Source organism: Carassius auratus, chromosome 9, assembly GCF_003368295.1.
Source record: "Carassius auratus strain Wakin chromosome 9, ASM336829v1, whole genome shotgun sequence".
In the NCBI taxonomy this organism is placed as follows: Eukaryota; Metazoa; Chordata; class Actinopteri; order Cypriniformes; family Cyprinidae; genus Carassius; species Carassius auratus.
Window position 1 is genome coordinate 26,795,868 of NC_039251.1, and position 19,226 is coordinate 26,815,093.

The following is a 19,226-nucleotide window of genomic DNA, read 5'->3' on the forward strand; positions in this document are numbered from 1 at the left end:
CCTCTGGAGCACATCAATTTGTTGTGTGCTCTTATCATACACTCCGTTTTCCCATTAGTGTTTTACATTAACACAGTCTAAGCCCATCCACATTGCCTAGACGACTGGCTCCTTTTGCCATTATATTTGGGCTAATAGATGACACCTGTATCCTGCTCCAGAACATAATGCACTATTGTAGTGTTTTATGCAAGATACACTCATGCACTTCATTACAGTTCAGCAATGGATTTGATTTAGATCAAAGAACTATGGAGGGTTTGTATATCTGGCACAATATCCTTAGCGACAAAGTCCCCCATATCTCTAACTCACAGCCATACACAGACCAACAGCCCCCACATACATGAGGCAACTGGAACCATACTAGTATTTTAAAAGTGAAAGTGACCCTTCGATTGCGAGTCCGACTCTCTAACCATTAGGGCACGACTGTCGTATTCCCTCTTTGTCCTTCAACTTGGGTGATTTTTAAAAAAAAAATCAGATTTTAAAAGAATAAGAATAAATGTACCAAATTTCTTTTCTTTTTTTTTTGGTATAAAAAAACTTTATTCAGTCAGGATGCATTACATTTATACAATATTACATTAAACATTTTTAATTGCTGCAAAAATTATCTATTAGTTCTTAATAAATGCTTTTTTTTTAACTTTCTATTCAAAGACTCCTTTAAAAATGTATTCAAGGTTTCCACAAAAATATTAAGCAGCACAACTGTTTTTAATACTACTACTTCTGCTACTACCTCTACTACTACTGCTACTGCTACTTCTACTATAAACTATAATAAATGTTTCTTCGGCAGCAAATCAGCATATTAGATTTTTTTTTTAAGTAATATTTCACTGTGTTACTGATTTTACATAAAAAATATCTTACTAACCTGAAACTTTTGAACAAGTGTGTGTGTTTGTATATGTAATATATGTATATGTATATTATTACAGTGTTAATTTTGACACAAAATTTTAATTTAGTTTTAGTTTTAGTTTTTATAATTCTTTTTAGTTTTAGTCAAGTTTTAGTCATCTGATTTGTTTTAATTTTAGTCTTATTTTAGTCGACTAAAATTGCTTGGTATTTTAGTCGACTAAAATTGCTTGGTATTTTAGTCGACTAAAATAAGACTAAAATCAATAACAGATTTACTAGACAATTTTTTACAGCTGGTATAGGAAACAAACTTAACCAAAATATATAAAACACAAATTCAACTTTATTTCAACACAACTGTGTCTTTATTTCGATTCAAAAGCTTTTATGCAGCAACAAACACTGTCATGATAATGTAAACAATAACTAGCTGCCAATTGACCATCAATAAAAGAAAAATAACGTTAGGTCCAGGACCTTAAAGCTTACAGCTGAGCTGAACAATAAGTGCATACATTTAAAGTAAATATTTAATAAGTTGGCAGCTAGGTGGATAAAAAAAGTAACAAGATTTTATAAGGTATTCATTTGTCTAGCAATATTGTATGTTTTAAATACTACAATATTGCTAGAATTGTATGTATAATGATAGGATGTGAACATTCATGTTTCACATGACTAATATAGAAATATTTGTGATATTGTCAACAAGTAGAACATTATAAAATATACTAAACATTAGTATTAATCAAATGTATTTATCATGATATTACGTATTAGTATTGTGCTCGCATCTAATTTGAAGAAGGGGCTATTTTACAGTACTTTTCAGTTCGTAATATTTAATGCTACAACATCTACGCACTGCACTATTCCAATTTTGCTTAGCTCAATAAACAAAAGAACATCGTTGTAAAATTACATTTGAGAAAATGTCCGGGTGGCTCGTCTGTAAATTTCTTTTCAAATTGGTTGTGTTCTTGCCACGAATGAGCGCTCTGCGTGCTTTACACTTTGTTTTGTTTTGTTCGTCGTCAAACGTGAAGTGAGCTGTGGACATTTTGTCGCTCTTTTAGACAGTAGGGACTTTAAGCAACAGCTGCGAATGGAACGGCTACAGCGACCGGAAGTTTGCCGTCACACCGCTGTAGCCAAGAACGTAAAAGTCACTAAGCAACGGTAAAACAGAACAGCGCAACGCAGCATTAATTCATTTATTGAGATCCAAAAAAATATATAATTTAAAAAAGCAAGAGAAGGATTGCTTTTGGCGTTAAATGACAATCTTTTGTCAGAAGAGGAGTTTTTAATATTGTATGATGTAAATAAGTCTAAAAACATAACATTTATTTACCTAACCTCTCACGTTGTAACGACTCTGGCAAATCAGCTGTTCTCCCGTAGTAGACCGTTAAATTAGAACGTCATAAAGTAGCAGTTAAATTCGCGCAGGCGCAATACAACGCCAGAATGGCGTTGCCGTTCCACCAGAGGCTGTTGCTTAAAGTCCCTATCACCTCTTCGAATGCCGACTTCCCGGGAGCTCATAAAAACTGAAAACCTTCGCTTCACGTCTCAATAAGTCAGGCTCTGATTGGTTCTCTTCTCTCATGCAGTCTGTTCTGTTTTGCCGGTTCTTTTGCTCATTCCTCGCATCTCTCCCGTCTGCTGATTTGATTTTCGTCACAGTCTATTTTCGTCTCGTCCTTTATTCGTTGACGATAATGTCAATCAATTTAGTCATAGTTTTAGTCTCCATCAGTGCCTTCTATTTTAGTTTTCGTTTCGTTTTCGTCGGCAAAAATATATTCGTGATGAAAATAATGACGAAAATATTTAGTCAACGAAATTAACACTGTATTATTATTATTATTATTATTTATTTATTTTTGGCAGTTTAAATTAAGTATTTTTGTTTGAAAATAAATATACCATAACTGTCTATATATTTAGGGAATCCTTCAGAACATTATTGAGCAGTCTGTGGCATCTAAAAGTAAAGAGAGCATTTGCGTTATGCCCATATTCCTTATCTTTTAATTTCTCATTCCTTTTTCCTCTCTCGTCCTCTCCTTTCCCCATGCCTGGTTTCCATGGAAACGCCACATATGGTTTCAACAGCTGTTTTCCCATTTTCCCGTGACAGGTTGAATTTCGCCCACTCTTGCGCCCGACATCAAGTCATAGTAAATGCAGGAGATTATCAACCACGCAGAGGAAAACACATATTAGCCTTATCATATGAGTGCCAACAGAGCACATTCCAATAAACCGGAGCTTCCAAATGTTCGGTTTCATCCAGGAGTTGCCGATGTGAATATTAGACTGTCTGTATCTGCTCCATTTGAGTCCTGTAAATGGCCAGTTATGATAACAGCATGTTAGGCCTAATGGTTCATTTGACCCAAATGAGTTGAAATTGGTTCCACCAGTAATACTCATTGACTTGAGCAGAATCAATAACTCAGCATGATTCTGACCACTGTGCAAAGACACCTTATGGGCTGAGTGTGTCTGCTGACCTCTGTTTTCTTGCGGTCTGTAAAGAGGCCTAACTCACTGGTGGGTGGTCTCTGGCGTTTCCTCTAATGCCTGCAGCCGGACCATCTAACAGATGTGCTCATCAGGCTCTGTAGCTTCATGCTAACATGCACAGGTTGTTTTCTCTCTTTACAGTCAGCAGAAAATCTGTACTCTAATGACTACACAGAGTTAACCCATTTTCTCCAAGGTTAAGTGGACCATTTTGTAAATTATAGTCTTGTGCTCATGCAAACATTAAGCACTGTTATTGATAAATGTATCATTCCAGGTCAATTGCTGAACAGCTTTCTGAAGGGAAGGTTCTCCCAAAAATTAAAAAAAATCTGTGATCATCTCCATTTGAAAGCTTGTTTTTTTTTTTTTTTTTTTTTTGTCTGTAGAGCACCAAAGGAGTTATTTAGAGTGGATTATCTAATATAGTCAGTGGTGACCAATGGCTATCCAGCAGGATTTTAAGTGAATGATGATTTTAAATTATGGCCTGTTCCTCACATACATCTACTGTATAACTTCAGAATATGGTATTCATGTTGTATGTTGGACCATTGTTTTGCTACTTTTAAGAGGCCTTTTTTAAGATAATAGTTCCTGGTGACCATTCACTTTTACTGAATGGAAAAGAGTAGCCTGGACATTCTGGTGAACTTCTGATTTTGTGTTCCACAGAAAAATATTAAAATAATAAAATCACTAGACCCTTTTTTACTGGGGCACACGCTCTGTCTCTTTAAAATATTACTGATAAATCCATGACTGAAAATGCCATGCGTACTTTTTCTCTGATAATATTTCAGCAGTCATGTAATGCATGTTTCTTAGCTGTTGAAAACTATAAAAAAAAAAGTATCAAAATGTGCCTTTAAAAAGTATCAAAACTTTAATGTCTGGGTGACCTATCTCTTTTAATACTGGAAAACATTCTAATTTCCAGAAAGCAGGTGTAATGTTGCCCAATCAATGGTGAGATAATGAAGATTGTTGCATTATTATGTTGATTGGGTTTTTCTCAAAGGGAGGCCATTTCAGCAACACAAACTGCACTGAACCTACGGAAAGTGAAATCGTTGTTCACCCTCAGGGAACGGAAACATGCTGAAGAATTTGCCCTGGGTATGTGAAATACTTTTCTGGTACTCATTAGAGCAAAGAGACTTGGGAAATTAATTAAGCTAACTGACTGCTAATGACTGCAGGTCGGACATTTAATTAATAATAGGTCTGAGCGTCGGATTCTATGTGAACAGCATTGATTGAAGTTGATTGGACTCATGTTTCTGTGTTAGAAGCAAATGAAAAAAAAAAAAAGATTCCATTAAGTGTCCATTTTGGATGTTATTATATTCAGTAGCGCATTGTGTGAGGATGTTTGATATTTTTATTGGATTCTTGTTGTGCAAAGCTTAATGGAGGTCACATGGATGTTTACAGCATTCAGCATTCGGGTTTAACAAATGAGCCAGCCAAGCATATCGCTGAGTCAGATCGCTATAACAACACCTCATAAATATGAATGAGTGTAGACTGTATTATTAGCATGAACTGCTTTACCTCACCACAGCTACTCAAACTGGGCATGTTCTCATGTGTAAATACTGTACGTATACAGCCTGAATAACAGGCTGTGGAAATGTGGGCCAACTACTTAACCTCTCATTCCAGCTGTGTTGAAGCACATCTGTTTGAAGTGGTAACCACCCCTGTGAGGGTCATAATATTAAAGCTTGGGTAGGGCTTTATAACCAACTTGATCATATGATATCACTGTAATTAACATTCATTGTGTCCTGGAAAAATAATAAATTGACCACATGTGTGTCATGTGCAAAAATCATTCAGGTACATACTAGATTTATTACCTAGTTTAAGACCTATTGATCTGTTGGAGCTCATCTTTGCAAAGACCTGGTAAGACTTGGTAGGTGTGTGCAATTAGCATTGATTTGCATGTTTTGCAAGGGCTTTGCAAAGATACACAGCCACCATTGTGTTGTGAAGAGCAACAGAAAATGGCCATTAGATGCATCAAGCTAATCTGGCACAATGCATGGCAACCCTTTTTTCGCTGAATAGCTCTTGATTGCTTTGGCGTACATCAGACGGTGTCCTTTACAAGCTTTACACCCTCCCTTATTTCCTCTTTGGGATCTTCATTCATTTTAATTCTTCTGGGTTGGCAGCTCTGTATAATCCAAACCAGTGTTCAATTTCTTGATGGGGATTGCTGAGTGATCTCGGAGATTCACCCATTCAGCCTCCAAGCCATCCATCACACTGACGTGTGGGAACACACATGCCACAGCCAGTGTACTTGTACCAAGGCTACGGCTGTCAAGGAAATGGAGAACTGAAGGGACAAGTCACCCAAAAATAAAAATTCTAGGTAATACTTAGTGTCCTTGTAAAATGCTACATGTACTTACTGTAGTATTAACAGTGCATAATGACCAGTGTTGGGAAAGTTACTTTGGAAAATAAATGTTACAGATTACAAGTTACCCTATTTAAAATGTAATAAATAGTGTAACTATTTCAATTACTTTATTAATGTATTTCTACACATTTTAGAGTGGCCCTTTATTGTGGCTAGCCAAAGGCACACCTGTGTAATAATCATGCTGTCTAATCAGCATCTTGATATGCCACACCTGGAAGGTTGATGGATTACCTCAGCAAAGGAGAAGTGCTTACTAACACAGATTTAGACAGATTTGTGAAAATTTTTTGATAGAAATAGGCCATTTGTGTACATAGAAAAAGATCTTTGAGTTCAGCTCATGAAAAATGGTGGCAAAAAGAAAAGTGTTGCATTAATAATTTTGTCAGTGTATTTTAGAGCAGTCAATGCAATTTATGATAGAAATCAATAAAAACGGTATGTGGAGAAAAATCTAGAAGTAACCGTTAACATTTTCATAATTAACTGTAATTTAAATACACATTTTTTCTCATTAACTCTAACTAATTTACATAATTTAGTTACACATGACTAATTACTTCCCAACACTGAGAAATACTAATCTTAAATTAAGCCCTTAGTAAGCACATGCTGTTATTGCACAGTACCCTACACTCTAACAAGGATACATTAACATAAGGTAACCAATTCCTGTCCTCTCATGTTCTTCTAAACCAGGTAAATTTTTAATTCTGAAGTTTTTTTGTTTTCTAATATCCAGAATGATATTTTTTATACAATAAGAGGGCAATCTCTAATAAAAAAAAGTAGCATAAAATAGTTCATATAATTCATACGCTGTTCACTGAAAATTTTCCTGTCAGATATTGAACCTTGTTTCCACCTCAGAGAATAGAGGATTGGTATTGGAATCTCTTACAGATTTTTCTTTTTTTCCAGCTGATGAAAAATGAAGACATTTGATAGTCGGAATCCTCTTGGCTTTAAAAAGTTTAAGCCTACTATAACTTTAAGCCTGTTATTGGTGTGGATGCTTAAGTAGTTATCATTATTATGATCTTTATAGTAACCGTTCTTGGTGTGAACCTGCCTTTACATTACATTTTTGTCCTCTTCCCTTTTGTGCATTTGTTTAAAAATGTTCCTTTCTGGTTTAGTGATCCGCTGAATGGAGATATTCCTTTCGATATGCCTGAGTGGTTGCCATATATAGTCTCAGAAGGCTAACCTGCTGATGCTAACATTTTTGTTATTGTTTTTGTGTGCACATCTGTCTCTCTTTAGTGATTTAGTGATCTCTGCTGAGATCATATGGGCCTCTGCCATGCATCTTTCATTTCTCTATGTAAGCAGATTTGTTCCCCACCGAGCGTGTTTGAGACACAATTCCAGACCAGTATGTTGTCATGCTATGTAGCTGAAAAATCCCTCAGCAATATACCAACATTTGTGTGAATGCCTGTATGCGCATTCTTTCTCCCTTGGTTATTTGGGATCAACGTCGATTCCCTTTCCTTCATTACTTTGCTAGGAGTGCTCTTTATGCTACATTTTGGTGGGAATCAGTATTAAGTGTCTGATAGGTTCTTCAGTAATTAGAGTCAGTGGGCTTTGCCATGTGTGTTGTAGTGCACTTGAAGTTTGGCCCGTAGGGAAAGATGGATGAGACTGTCAATATGCACTAGACATTGTCACAGAGATTGAGTTAAGGACTGTCAACAGTCTGATGGTTAAGAATAGCAACAAAGGCTGTAGTTTGATCCTTGTTTATAAAGTAAACACCGGGCTAGTAGTCTGAGAAACCTTGTTTTGGCTGAATTTGAAGACAACATTGTATGTATCTTTTGTGGAGAATGAGAAATTTGTCCAAGATTGCGAACACTGTGATTTTTATGTTTTTATTTTTTGACTGGTTTGACAAGATATGTTTGTTAGCTTAGCAACATGCTAACACCAAACTCCTGCACTCCATTTAAGTACATTAGCACTGTTTGTTTCTGTTTATATAGAGTGTTATAACTTACAGTTTTTTTTCAAATGCTAACATCACTTTGTCCAATCTGTAGTCACATTTTCAAAACACTATAATTAGCACAACATCACTCTCTTGTGACCATACCTTTAACACAATTCATGTTGTTTTCACACAATATTCAGTAAGTTGACACGTTTCTAAAATGCTTACATTTTATTTTAACACAAGATTACCCCATACCAAAATCATAGACCTTTCTTATCTTTTTTACAAATGCCTAAACACAGCATGACAGAAATAAAGACCTAATGTTCCAAACTTTAAATATAGTGTAAAACCTTTACTTTCGCAACAACAGCAACTCAAAAGTATTGAAAACTATCTCTTTATAAAATATTGTTACAACTGATAAGCATTTTTAAGTAACAGATCACTAATTATATATAAAGTATAAAAATACCTATTTCAATTGTTTTGTGGATGCAGAACAACACAAAGAATCAGAGAGAGAGAGAAAAAAATAATGCCTGGGAGAGGAAGAGGAATAGTTGGAGGAGGGAGAGGAGTGTGTCCATTACCTATATATCAGAATATAGGTAATGGAAAAGAAGAGGTCTCTGGCATCAGCTAACATCCACATCCAATCTCCACCCACTGGAGAGCAAATTCAATCAAGGTTCCAGTTTAATTTCTGCATAGATGACCACGTTTTTTCTATTGTACATTCTATAAAGTAATGACTCATTCAGTTTTAAACAGTATGTTGCCAAGAATCAACACATTCGACACTTACATTTTTTTAAATTGGTTTCAGTTGAAGGTAACTAAATTCAAATTTTTGAACAGTGAACAATTAACATTTTTTTTATATTGCCTATGCAAGTAGAACTGAAACTTCTATGTAGAAGAAAGTAATGCAGTTTTTGTAAAGCCATCAATTGTTAGTTTTTTGACAGTCACTGTTCTATGATTGACTATATGTTCTTATTGGGTAGAAAAGTAGTGCTAATGTTTTGTCCAAATTACTCTATTCAGCATTTTGAAATGTAGAGTTTGTATTTATTTAACAAAATGTGGTTTGGGCCAGAAAATTAGCTATTTTGCTATGTGTGTGATGTAGTTGTGTTGCTGTGTTAAGAGTTTAGAAAAAGTACTTTTAAGTATTGGTAAATGCTTGTTAGCAAATGAAAAAAGAAAAACTGTAACTTGTGAGGTTCCACAAGAATGTGGCCTTATAAGGTTGGTGCCTGTGTAGGCTGTAGACGGCTAGGCACACTAGGTTTTGGGACTGAGCCAGTATGTGGCTACAGTGTCATAGAGAGTCTATCAATTCATAGTATTTCCTCACTATGTATCTGTGTACATAGAGGGTCACTGAGATTTGATGAAGTGTTCATTTTGCAAATATATTCATCCCCCCATGCTCTCCTTTTGTTCCAGTGCTGAGGCTGTTGAAGGAGGGAGCTGACCTGAACACAGTGATTTCCTCAGGAGGATCTCTGCTCCATCTGGTAAGAACATAAGGACAAGCTTTGACAAATTCAGTTACATGCGTCTGTCTCTTGAGCCGTCATACACGGTGGCTGTAATGTCCTCAGCGGAATATGTAACTGTCCCTTTTTAAAATCAGTTTTGCAAAACTCAGTTCTTTTACCTCTGAGGTCTCATACAACATACAGGTGCATCTCAGTATATTAGAATGTTGTGGCCAAGTTCATTTATTTCAGTAATTAAACTCAAATTGTGAAACTTGTGTATTAAAATAAATTCAGTGCACATAGGCTGAAATAGTTTAAGTCTTTGGTTCTTTTGTGATGATATTGGCTGACATTGAACAAAAACCCACCAATTCACTATCTCAACAAATTAGAATATGGTGACATGCCAATCAGCTAATCAAAACACCTACAAATGTTTCCTGAGCCTTCAAAATGGTCTCTCAGTTTGGTTCACAAGGCTACACAATCATGGGGAAGACTGCTGATCTTACAGTTGTCCAGAATAAAAACATTTACCCCCTTCACAATGAGAGTAAGACACAAACATTAATTACCAAAGATGCTGGCTGTTCACAGAGTGCTGTATCCAAGCATGTAAACAAAAAGATGAGTAGAAGAAAAAGATGCACAACCAACAGAAAGAACTGCAGCGTTAGGAGGATTGTCAAGCAAAATTGATTCAAGAATTTGAGTGAAATTCACAAGGAATGGGCTGAGGCTGGGGTCAAGGCATCAAGAGCCACCACACACAGACTTGTCAAGGAATTTGCTGAACCACAGACAATGTCAGAGGCGTCTTACCTGGGCTAAGGAGAAGAAGAACTGGACTGTTGCCCAGTGGTCCAAAGTCCTCTTTTCAGATGAGAGCAAGTTTTGTATTTCATTTGGAAACCAAGGTCCTAGAGTCTGTATAAAGGGTGGAGAAGCTTATAGCCCAATCTGCTTGAAGTCCAGTGTTAATTTCCACAGTCTTGTGATGATTTGGGGTGCAATGTCATCTGCTGGTGTTGGTCCATTGTGTTTTTTGGAAATAAAAGTCACTGCACCCGTTTAGCAAGACATTTTTGAGCACTTCATGCTTCCTTCTGCTGATCAGCTTTTTGAAGATACTGATTTCATTTTCCAGCAGGATTTGGCACCTGCCCACACTGCCAAAAACACCAAAAATTGGTTAAATGACCATGGGGTTGATGTGCTTGACTGGCCAGCAAACTCACCAGACCTGAACCCCATTGATTGTCTGTATTTTCAAGAGGAAAATGAGAAACAAGAGACCAAAAAATGCAGATGAGCTGAAGGCCACTGTCAAAGAAACCTTGGCTTCCACACCACCTCAGCAGTGCCACAAACTGATCACCTCCATGCCACGCCGAATTGAGGCAGTAATTAAAGTAAAAGGAGCCCCTACCAAGTATTGAGTACATGTACAGTAAATGAACATAGTTTCCAGAAGTCCAACAAATCACTAAAAATGTTTTTTTTTGTCTTTTTTTTTTGTCTTATGAAGTATTCTAATTTATTGAGAGAGTGAATTGGTGGGTTTTTGTAAATGTGAGCCAAAACAATTACAATTAAAAGAACCAAAGACATAAACTGCTTCAGTATGTGTCCATTGAACTGCTTTAATACACAAGTTTCACAATTTGAGTTGAATTACTGAAATAAATGAACTTTTCCATGACATTCAAATGTATTGAGATGCACCTGTATGTAGACTTATTTTAAAAGAATATTATAAAAGTTCTGACTTTTGAAAACTTTTTATTCGACAAACCACACCTGGGACACATGTTCTGTATTCATGTAACGTGTTCTGTAACCCTTATAAGCTGTTAAGCCATTTCTTTTATAGATATTATAGATAGACATATAGATATTTATAGATATATCCGAAATAATAGTTTGATAATATCAAAATAAATATATGTATGTATATATAAATAATAGTAATATAATAAATAATATACATACAATATAATATACATAATTTCTTTGTAAAATCTATAAAAAAAAATAAAAAAGTGGATGCAAAGAAAGAAAGTTTTGTATCTAGATTCCCGCTTTTTCTTTTTTAAATATTTTATTTTACTGTAATGAAGTTTCAAAAGAAGATAAATGTACACAAATCGAAATGACCCAAACTCTTACACTCTTAAGCCCCTTTCACACTGCCATTCCGGCAAATACACAGGTAAAGTGTTCCTGCAATTGTTCCCGGGTCGATAGATTTTGCACTTTCACACTGCCAGTGATGACTGCCAGATATGTGCGTGCTTTCACACACAAGCCTTGAAGATCCCGTAACGACACGTGACATCAGCGTGTGACGTGTAATGTACGAGTCGAAAACACTAGGCACGTTATACTTTCACTGAAGCAAGCAAACGATCTCTGCGTCAGCGCGGAAAGTGAGGAACAAACTGATCTCTGCTTCATTACAGTTTCCACATATGTTTTCGTCGCGAACGTTGATCTTCCTTCAAAACAGCTGGTAAAAGAGTCGGGTTCAATTCGGTAATCAATCCCGGGACGTGGTTGCTTTCACACAGAAGGCGACCCGGCAATGTTCCGGAAATATTGCGGGTCCGACGTGCAGTGTGAAAGTGGCCTTCCTGTTCCTGGTCAAATGTGACTGCAGCCAGCCAGTGTATGAGCCTTTTTTTGTAAAGCTTAAGAGGGTTGAAGCCGTAATTAATTCATTTTCCTTTATTTGACAATGCCTGGTTATTTATGACATCGAAATGTTCTGTTCAGTGCCTGTTTTCCAACTAAATGGTAGGCGTCCATTACACTCTCTTTAGTTGGTTCATTGTAACTCAGGGAAACATTTGACACTATTCTGTGACACTGACTTTAATAGACCCAGTCCGGTGTGTGAGCACTACACTCAAGCAAGATGGATGACTCCATTTTTTGTTAGTTAATTTTGTGACCATAGAGAGGTAAATAAATTTAAAGGGTTCACCAGGGTATAGTACAGCTAAACAGAAACAAATCCAATTTCAGCAGTAATTGGATAGTTTAATTAAGTCTTGGCACTGTCTAGGAGTCAGAGATGCTCAGACAGAAAACAATACATTTTTTTATGGTGCTGCATTTGAAATCAACCATTCATATCCAATGCAATATATGAAATTATTTCTTAATTACAGTTTTGATTATTGCACCTCCAACAGAAATCAACCTGTGCCTCAGTGCAATTAATGCAATTATCTAATGTGAAAAGAGCGAAATCGTTTTCATTAATTTAAATGTCTCATTTAAATGCACATTAGATTAAGCTAAATAATGTCTGAATAGAGTTATTGCACTCATTCGTTAAAGCACTCTGAAAGTTTGTTACTGGGCAAAATGATTTACGTTTGAGGCCGTTGACATATTCAGTGAAATGTCTTTCCTGAAATAACAGTGGGTGCAAAAAGTATGAAGCTACATGAATATATGGATTTAATATGAAATATAAAAACATTACCATGTGTATTTGATGATTTTTGTAATGACTTTTAATCAGTACTGTCAATTTTAAATTGTTTGGTTTTTCGGCAGCCATTACTTCAGACTTTAGTGTCAAATGATTTGTGAATGCACCATTTTTTTCAGTGCAGTGTATAATATTTATTTATATTATACTGAATATATATATTTTTGTGAAACCATGAAAATATTTATTTATATTTTTTGGGGGGAATTGAGATTTCTGTAAGATGAGACGTGACATCCTCTTGCTCCTCTGTGACTGTGAGAATGCTAGATTGCTTTTGCTTTTGTCTCTGCAGTGCGCCCGCCATGACAATGTGTTCACAGCAGAGATTTTGATAGAGAAAGGACTGAATGTCAACCTGCAGGACGAAGACCTCTGGACTGCCCTGCATGTGGCCTGTGCCTGCGATCATGCAGATATGGTGCTGCTGCTGCTACTGGTGAGCAATACACTACAAAACACAGACACCAAATCAAAATGTTAGTTTTGTATCTTTTAGTACATTTGGTTTGAGATCATCTGTACTTAATAACTGACAAATTTCACTTCTAGTAGAGCAGTCTCTCTTCTGGAAAAATTCGGCAAAAATATGAATGATTTAAATTGCAATTAGGGAAATACAAAATCAAAAATATGCTGTAGCTAACAGGTTTCTCTAAGTATTGCAGACGTTTTGGGCCAACACTTAAAGGAAGCCTGCACTTGTCAAGCTTTTTTAGGGGAAGTCTTGTTATTTCTTTTCAACTGTGTCATCTGTGACAACTCTCTTTAATACGATTAAAAGGTTTGTGTGCTGAAGAATGAAGGCAAAAAATAAAATGGAAGAGATGAAATACATGCTTGCCTGCTTGCCTCCTTGCACTCTTCCACCAAGGTATTGAGAATTTAATGAGCTCCTTGAGTTGACACACCACACCCCTGACCAGCCTTGATAGGTGTGTGTGTTTCCCAGTGCATTTGAGTAACACATAGATGTAGGGGAGGGAAGACATGTCCATCGCTCCTGACAGCCGTTGTAACTGGCAAGCACATCACCAATGAGCATGTGGAATAGAGTGGCAATGATTTTCTTAAAAGTTTGTTGCTCCTATGTAAGAAAAGCCACTTTCTCTTCGACAAAGTCACATATGGTTTCTTGACTGTTACGTTTGGGACATGCATTTTTCTGTAACTCTGCTTTGAAACAATATGTATTATGAAAGGTGTTCTAGAAGTAAATGTGAATTGAATTGAACATGCACGTCTCTCCTGCAGGAGGGAATCCGACTAAGACAGCTTTAGAGTAAAGTTTTGTCATGTGTCGGACATGCCGGATCAGTTGAGCGTAATCCTCCGCAGTGCTGCCAGATTCAGGCAGGATCAGGATTTCCCTGCGTCTTTAGACAGGCGGTGTTCAGTCAGCATGCAGTCATGTCAGTTCACTGTCTTTACCACAAACAAACACAGCAAATCCTCCAACTCACCCTGATAGAATGTCTTGTGTATTCCTGCAACAGAAGGATTTTTTAAAAATGGATAAATATCCATTGTTTCTGAAAGGGTTAGTTTAATTAAAATTGTGATTTCTGTCATTAATTACTCACCTCATGTTGTTCCAAACCCGTAAGACCTTCGTTTTTGATGAAAATATTTGATTCTGATAAAACAGATGTGTAGTCTGAATGCACTGTAAGTCGCTTTGGATAAAATCGTCTGCTAAATGCATAAAATGTAAATGTAAATCCGAGAGCATTCTGACCCTGCATAGACAGCAACGGAACTACGACGATCCCTTCACGTGAAATAAAACCACACATTGTTTGCAAAGAAGACATCTTATGAAAAGTCACATTTCAATTTTATTGTGAAAGTTTCCAAAAAAAAAAAAAAAACTTTTTGGCAAAAAAACAAAAACAAATCAATGAATAATGCATTGTTAATGCAAACAAAATGCATTTAAAATACTGTTATGCAAAAAGTATAAAATAACTTGTATCTCTTCTAAATGAATATAATTTTAAATAATGCAATGCAACAAGTAGGAAATAAATGATAACTTGCATCTCCTGTAAGCAAATGTTTTAAATAATGAATATAAATAGAACACTGCTGAATAGGAGAAAAAGCAGGACACCATCTCAGTGATCTTGTCCCTAGACACGCTATATGCGGAAGTACTTAGGTTCTTACTGTACTCTAGGTTCTTACTGGCCATTCACATAAAACATGTTTTTGTGTCTAAAGCCGCAAGTTTTTTATTTTATTTATTTTTTTAAAAGCACAGTTCCAGAATGACTTCTCTTCAAAAGTTGGCGTGCAAACCTGCTACTGTAAACCAGAGCCAGATTTGCTGTAAACAAAATCATGTACCGCTTGCTCCGCCTGGAACTGACATTGATGAGCGGTGCTGCATGTAAAAGTTTAAATTCTTTCTTTTAGCATGGCACTTATGTGTGAGACACTGCAAAAGACGCGAGTGCAACACTCATATTGCACTGACTGCACACTTGGTAGTAAAAATAAATTAATAACCGGCATGGGAAAAATTACATCGGTTAGAGGTTAAGAATTTCGGTTTAATCATCCAGCCCTAGTTATAAGTGACATGGAAACATTGAGTTTGTGTGGAGTAACATCTAGCATAAACCAAGCTGCTCTGAAACTGCGCTGTATTGTGCTTTTAGATTTTATTTTGATACATTGCCTTAACCAGAACACTCACTGACTCCCGCTTGGATTCACAGACAGCAAGACACAAGCATGTCACTGTTGTTCTTCACACTGTTGTGCCAGGGAAAAGCTCACTCCGCGTGCATGTCAGTGGAAACTCAAAGTAACAGAGATATCTAGGTTATTTTTAGCACTGTGACTTCAAAGAGCATCTTTCCTAAGGAGAATTTCTTCTCCAAGTGTTAGTGGAGAGAAGAAGCTCAAGATTATTTCTGTTCATTGGCTCCAGTGCGGCATGCAGATGTATCCTGTTTGCTACGGGCACTGATAGGCCATGAATGTTTGAGTCATATTTATTAAATTAAACTTGGAAGAGTGAGACCACTGCTTGTGATATTTCTCTCAAACTTTGTCACAAATGTGGTGCCCAACGTAGAGCTCCCTCTGTGTACCGTAATACCACCACACCTGGTTGAAATCATTATAAATGATGTTTGTGATAAGTGGGTTTTCATTTGAGAGGAAAATGTTTCACTGTCAGCGATGATATCAAATTTGTTGGATATTTTTGTAGAGTTGGAAAGGCCATTAAATCAGCAGGCTGTTGAATCGTGCATCGCCTCCCTCAGATTCCCCAACGATAATGAAATTGAAGCATATGATTGAAATCGGCTTTAAACACTGCTATGATGCACTGCAGGAAAACAGAGCGACTTAATAGAATCTAAAACCGACTTGGAGAAATAGTGGGGAAAAGGAGCTTCATGCCATTAATTTAATTTGTCATTCAGCAGCATATCCTTCACAAATTAGGGGCCTTGGGGTGTAAACAGACTATGAATCAGTGAGTTTATCTATAAAGAGAATCTAAAAGCAACGCACCAGGGAAAGATACTCGCCCCCTTCAATGCAAATCCATTTACAATGATTCCCACAAAAGCTGTTCCTCATCCAGTGAGCTCCTTCATATTGATGACTGAATCATTTCATTATTATCAAAAGAAAATGAAATCTATGCCAGCTCAAGCATCACACATGCCATGTTTCCTGCTTCTAGACCTCAGGTGAAAGTACAGATCACAATCTTCGTATCTCCATGAAAAAAAAAAAAACGCTCTGATATCTCGAAGAAAACCGTCATCTCGTTATTGATATTCTGAACGTGTGCCACGGAGACACCAGCTTTGCCTGCTCTATTTTTTAGTGCGTTTCTGACTCCAGACCACTTTCGACCTGATTTTCACTAGAGCGTGAAGCAGCAAACGTCTCAGGTTACGAATGTAACCATGGTTCCCTGAGAGGGAACGAGACACTGCGTCCTCTGAAGGGACACTATGGGGAACACCTCGTCGTGACCCGTGTCTGAAGCATACTTTGAAAAAACGCCAACTCGTTGGCCGCGACAGCGTCTGACGTCACTACCGGCGCGACTATAAATAAGCGACCGGAGAGCACGTCATCTATCTTCTTCGTGAAGCTTGCGTCCGAAGCATGGCAAGGGATCTAGAGGACGCAGTGTCTCGTTCCCTCTCAGGGAACCATGGTTACATTCGTAACCTGAGACGTTCCCCCTCAAGGGAACTTCGAACTGCGTCCTCTGAAGGGACACTATGGGGAACAGTATACCCACGCCGCCATGCTGAGGGGAGCGCAGGCCAGACCATGGCGAACACTAAGTACCAACTCTACCATTTCTATGGGAGTTGCCCCTAGGACGTTTAGACAGCTGTCTGTGACACTATCCCTTACGGCCAAAGGCCTAAGCTACATACCCAATATAATTGATCAGGGCCTCGACCCGGGGTAGAGCTTAAAGGCTTGGAATAGGAAGGATTCCTTTAAAGGGATACGGCTAAGAAACCAGTATTATACAAAGTCTTGCCTGTCACACAGGGGCTACCGTTTGCTCTTGCAAAATTTTTCGAAGGAGCTGTCTCAACAGAACCCTGGTAGCAAAACCCTGCTAGATAGGTATTCAAGGATACCTGAATGGAGTGGCGCCCAAGATGAACGGGGCTTTACACCAACTCAAGAAAGGGCACGAAGCAACCGCGCGAAGCCCTTACCATAAAGGATTTTTAGAAAGAACGCAGAGCCTTAGCGTGCGAACTTACCACAGAGTGGATTTCAGAAAGTGCGCAAAGAATACACGTGCACACTTACCATAGTATGGATTTTAAAATACTGTTCTAGGGAGGGGTTCTCGTGGCACTCTGAAGGGGAAAAAAAACAGAGAACACCGTCAAATGAGAGGAACTCTGAATTCAGAGTAGCGTACAAACACGTAACCCTTTTCTGGGAAAAAGGGGCCCGTTGTTAAAACTACTGCGAGAACCGCCCAAATATCCCTTGATGAGGGAAGCAATGCTTGAGTGTAAACAAAAATGCACTCCGGCTGAAAGGAGCCAAAGGAACCAAAGTCTAAACATCTCGAAAAAGGGAACGAAGCTGAGCGCGTAACCCTTACCATACAGGATTTCAGAAAAATGTGCAGAGACTTGCGTGCACATTTACCACTTTAAGAAGTACACAGAATGTAGCGTGCGTACCTACAGGTTCCTAAGCATCGCAGAGATCTGAGCCACACGGGAGAGGCAAGCTCCAAACTCACAAACCTCTTTGGACGAGGGGAGCATCACCTGAGGCAGTAAAAAACAGGAAGAATTCTGTAACTACCACCTCCTCCCTTCCAACTGGATGTGACAGTGCATATAAGCGGTCAGGAGGCCCCTCAGGGTGACCTGGCCAACATTCATGAAATCTCCTGCAGAGCCGTGCCAGTTCTGATGATCAGCGAGGCTCCCACAGAAGCCCGTGATCTCGGCCGCCTAATACCAGAGCACGAGGCCGGAAGGACGGTGCTGACGGGTGTTAGTAGATGCCATAACTGAGCACTGTAAAAGAGACTCACTTAGAAAGTTAGTAGACATATGACCACCAGCAATTCAACTCATAAGTATATACAGAAAAAGGGTTACATACTCACCCATCCTCCTGTAGTGGGACCCTGCTCACAGGGCGCTTCCTTATAGTCCAGACCATCAGTAAGGTGGTTACTATGAACATAGAACCAACCAAAAACATCATAGGTCCAGCATATGAGACTGTTATGAGAGAAATTCTCCCCCACCTAACCTCGATCAGGTGGAGAGCTGGTGGTCGCAGGGGAATTCAGGCAAGGGAGGAAAAGAGCAGAAGTTAAACATAAAAAGCATTTTCTCTAGGTATCGCTCTGATTCGGACGAGAACGCTGCCTCGTCTGAATCACATCCCTCAGGTCCTGCTTACCTCCTCGCGACCCACGATTCCTCTTGCCCCTGCCCATAGGCGGGGGAGGAGCGCGAGTCGCGACACTAGCCTTCTGCGCCCGTCTTTGATCCTCAGAACGAGACGGGCCAGGACCCCTATGTTGTTCGGGCTCGGACCTGGACCTTCGTGGAATGAAGGTTTTAAAAGCAGCTGAGCGCGCCCTTGCCTCCCTGAACTTTTCGACCACCATCTCGACGGAGGTACCGAAAAGCTCAGAAGGCGAGACCGGAGCATCGAGAAGAAAGCCCCTTTCTTTCTTCCCGATGTCTGCCAGGTTCACCCACAGATGTCTCTCCGTTACTACCATGGCAGCCATAGACCTACCCATGGCAGAGGCGGCCTGCTTGGTAGCACGGAGAGAGAGGTCTGTGGTGCGGCGCAGCTCGGCCACCTGATCAGCTGAAAGGCCCTCGCCTTTATCCAGGTCCCTCAGCAGGTCAGCCTGATAGGCCTGAAGCACCGCCATAGTGTGCAATG

The 19,226-nt window shown here is 38.5% G+C and overlaps 1 protein-coding gene across 4 annotated transcripts in view; it reads left to right on the forward strand.

Annotated features, from left to right (window-relative positions):
- The window catches only part of LOC113108919 (unconventional myosin-XVI-like), a 222,370-nt gene that overhangs the window by 71,714 nt on the left and 131,430 nt on the right, over nucleotides 1-19,226 (forward strand). For all 4 annotated transcript variants that reach the window (XM_026272343.1, XM_026272342.1, XM_026272344.1 and 1 more), the window contains exons 3-4: nucleotides 9,252-9,322; nucleotides 13,087-13,230. In XM_026272343.1, coding sequence (XP_026128128.1) covers nucleotides 9,252-9,322; nucleotides 13,087-13,230 — 215 coding nt within the window. The remainder of the gene's footprint in view (nucleotides 1-9,251; nucleotides 9,323-13,086; nucleotides 13,231-19,226) is intronic.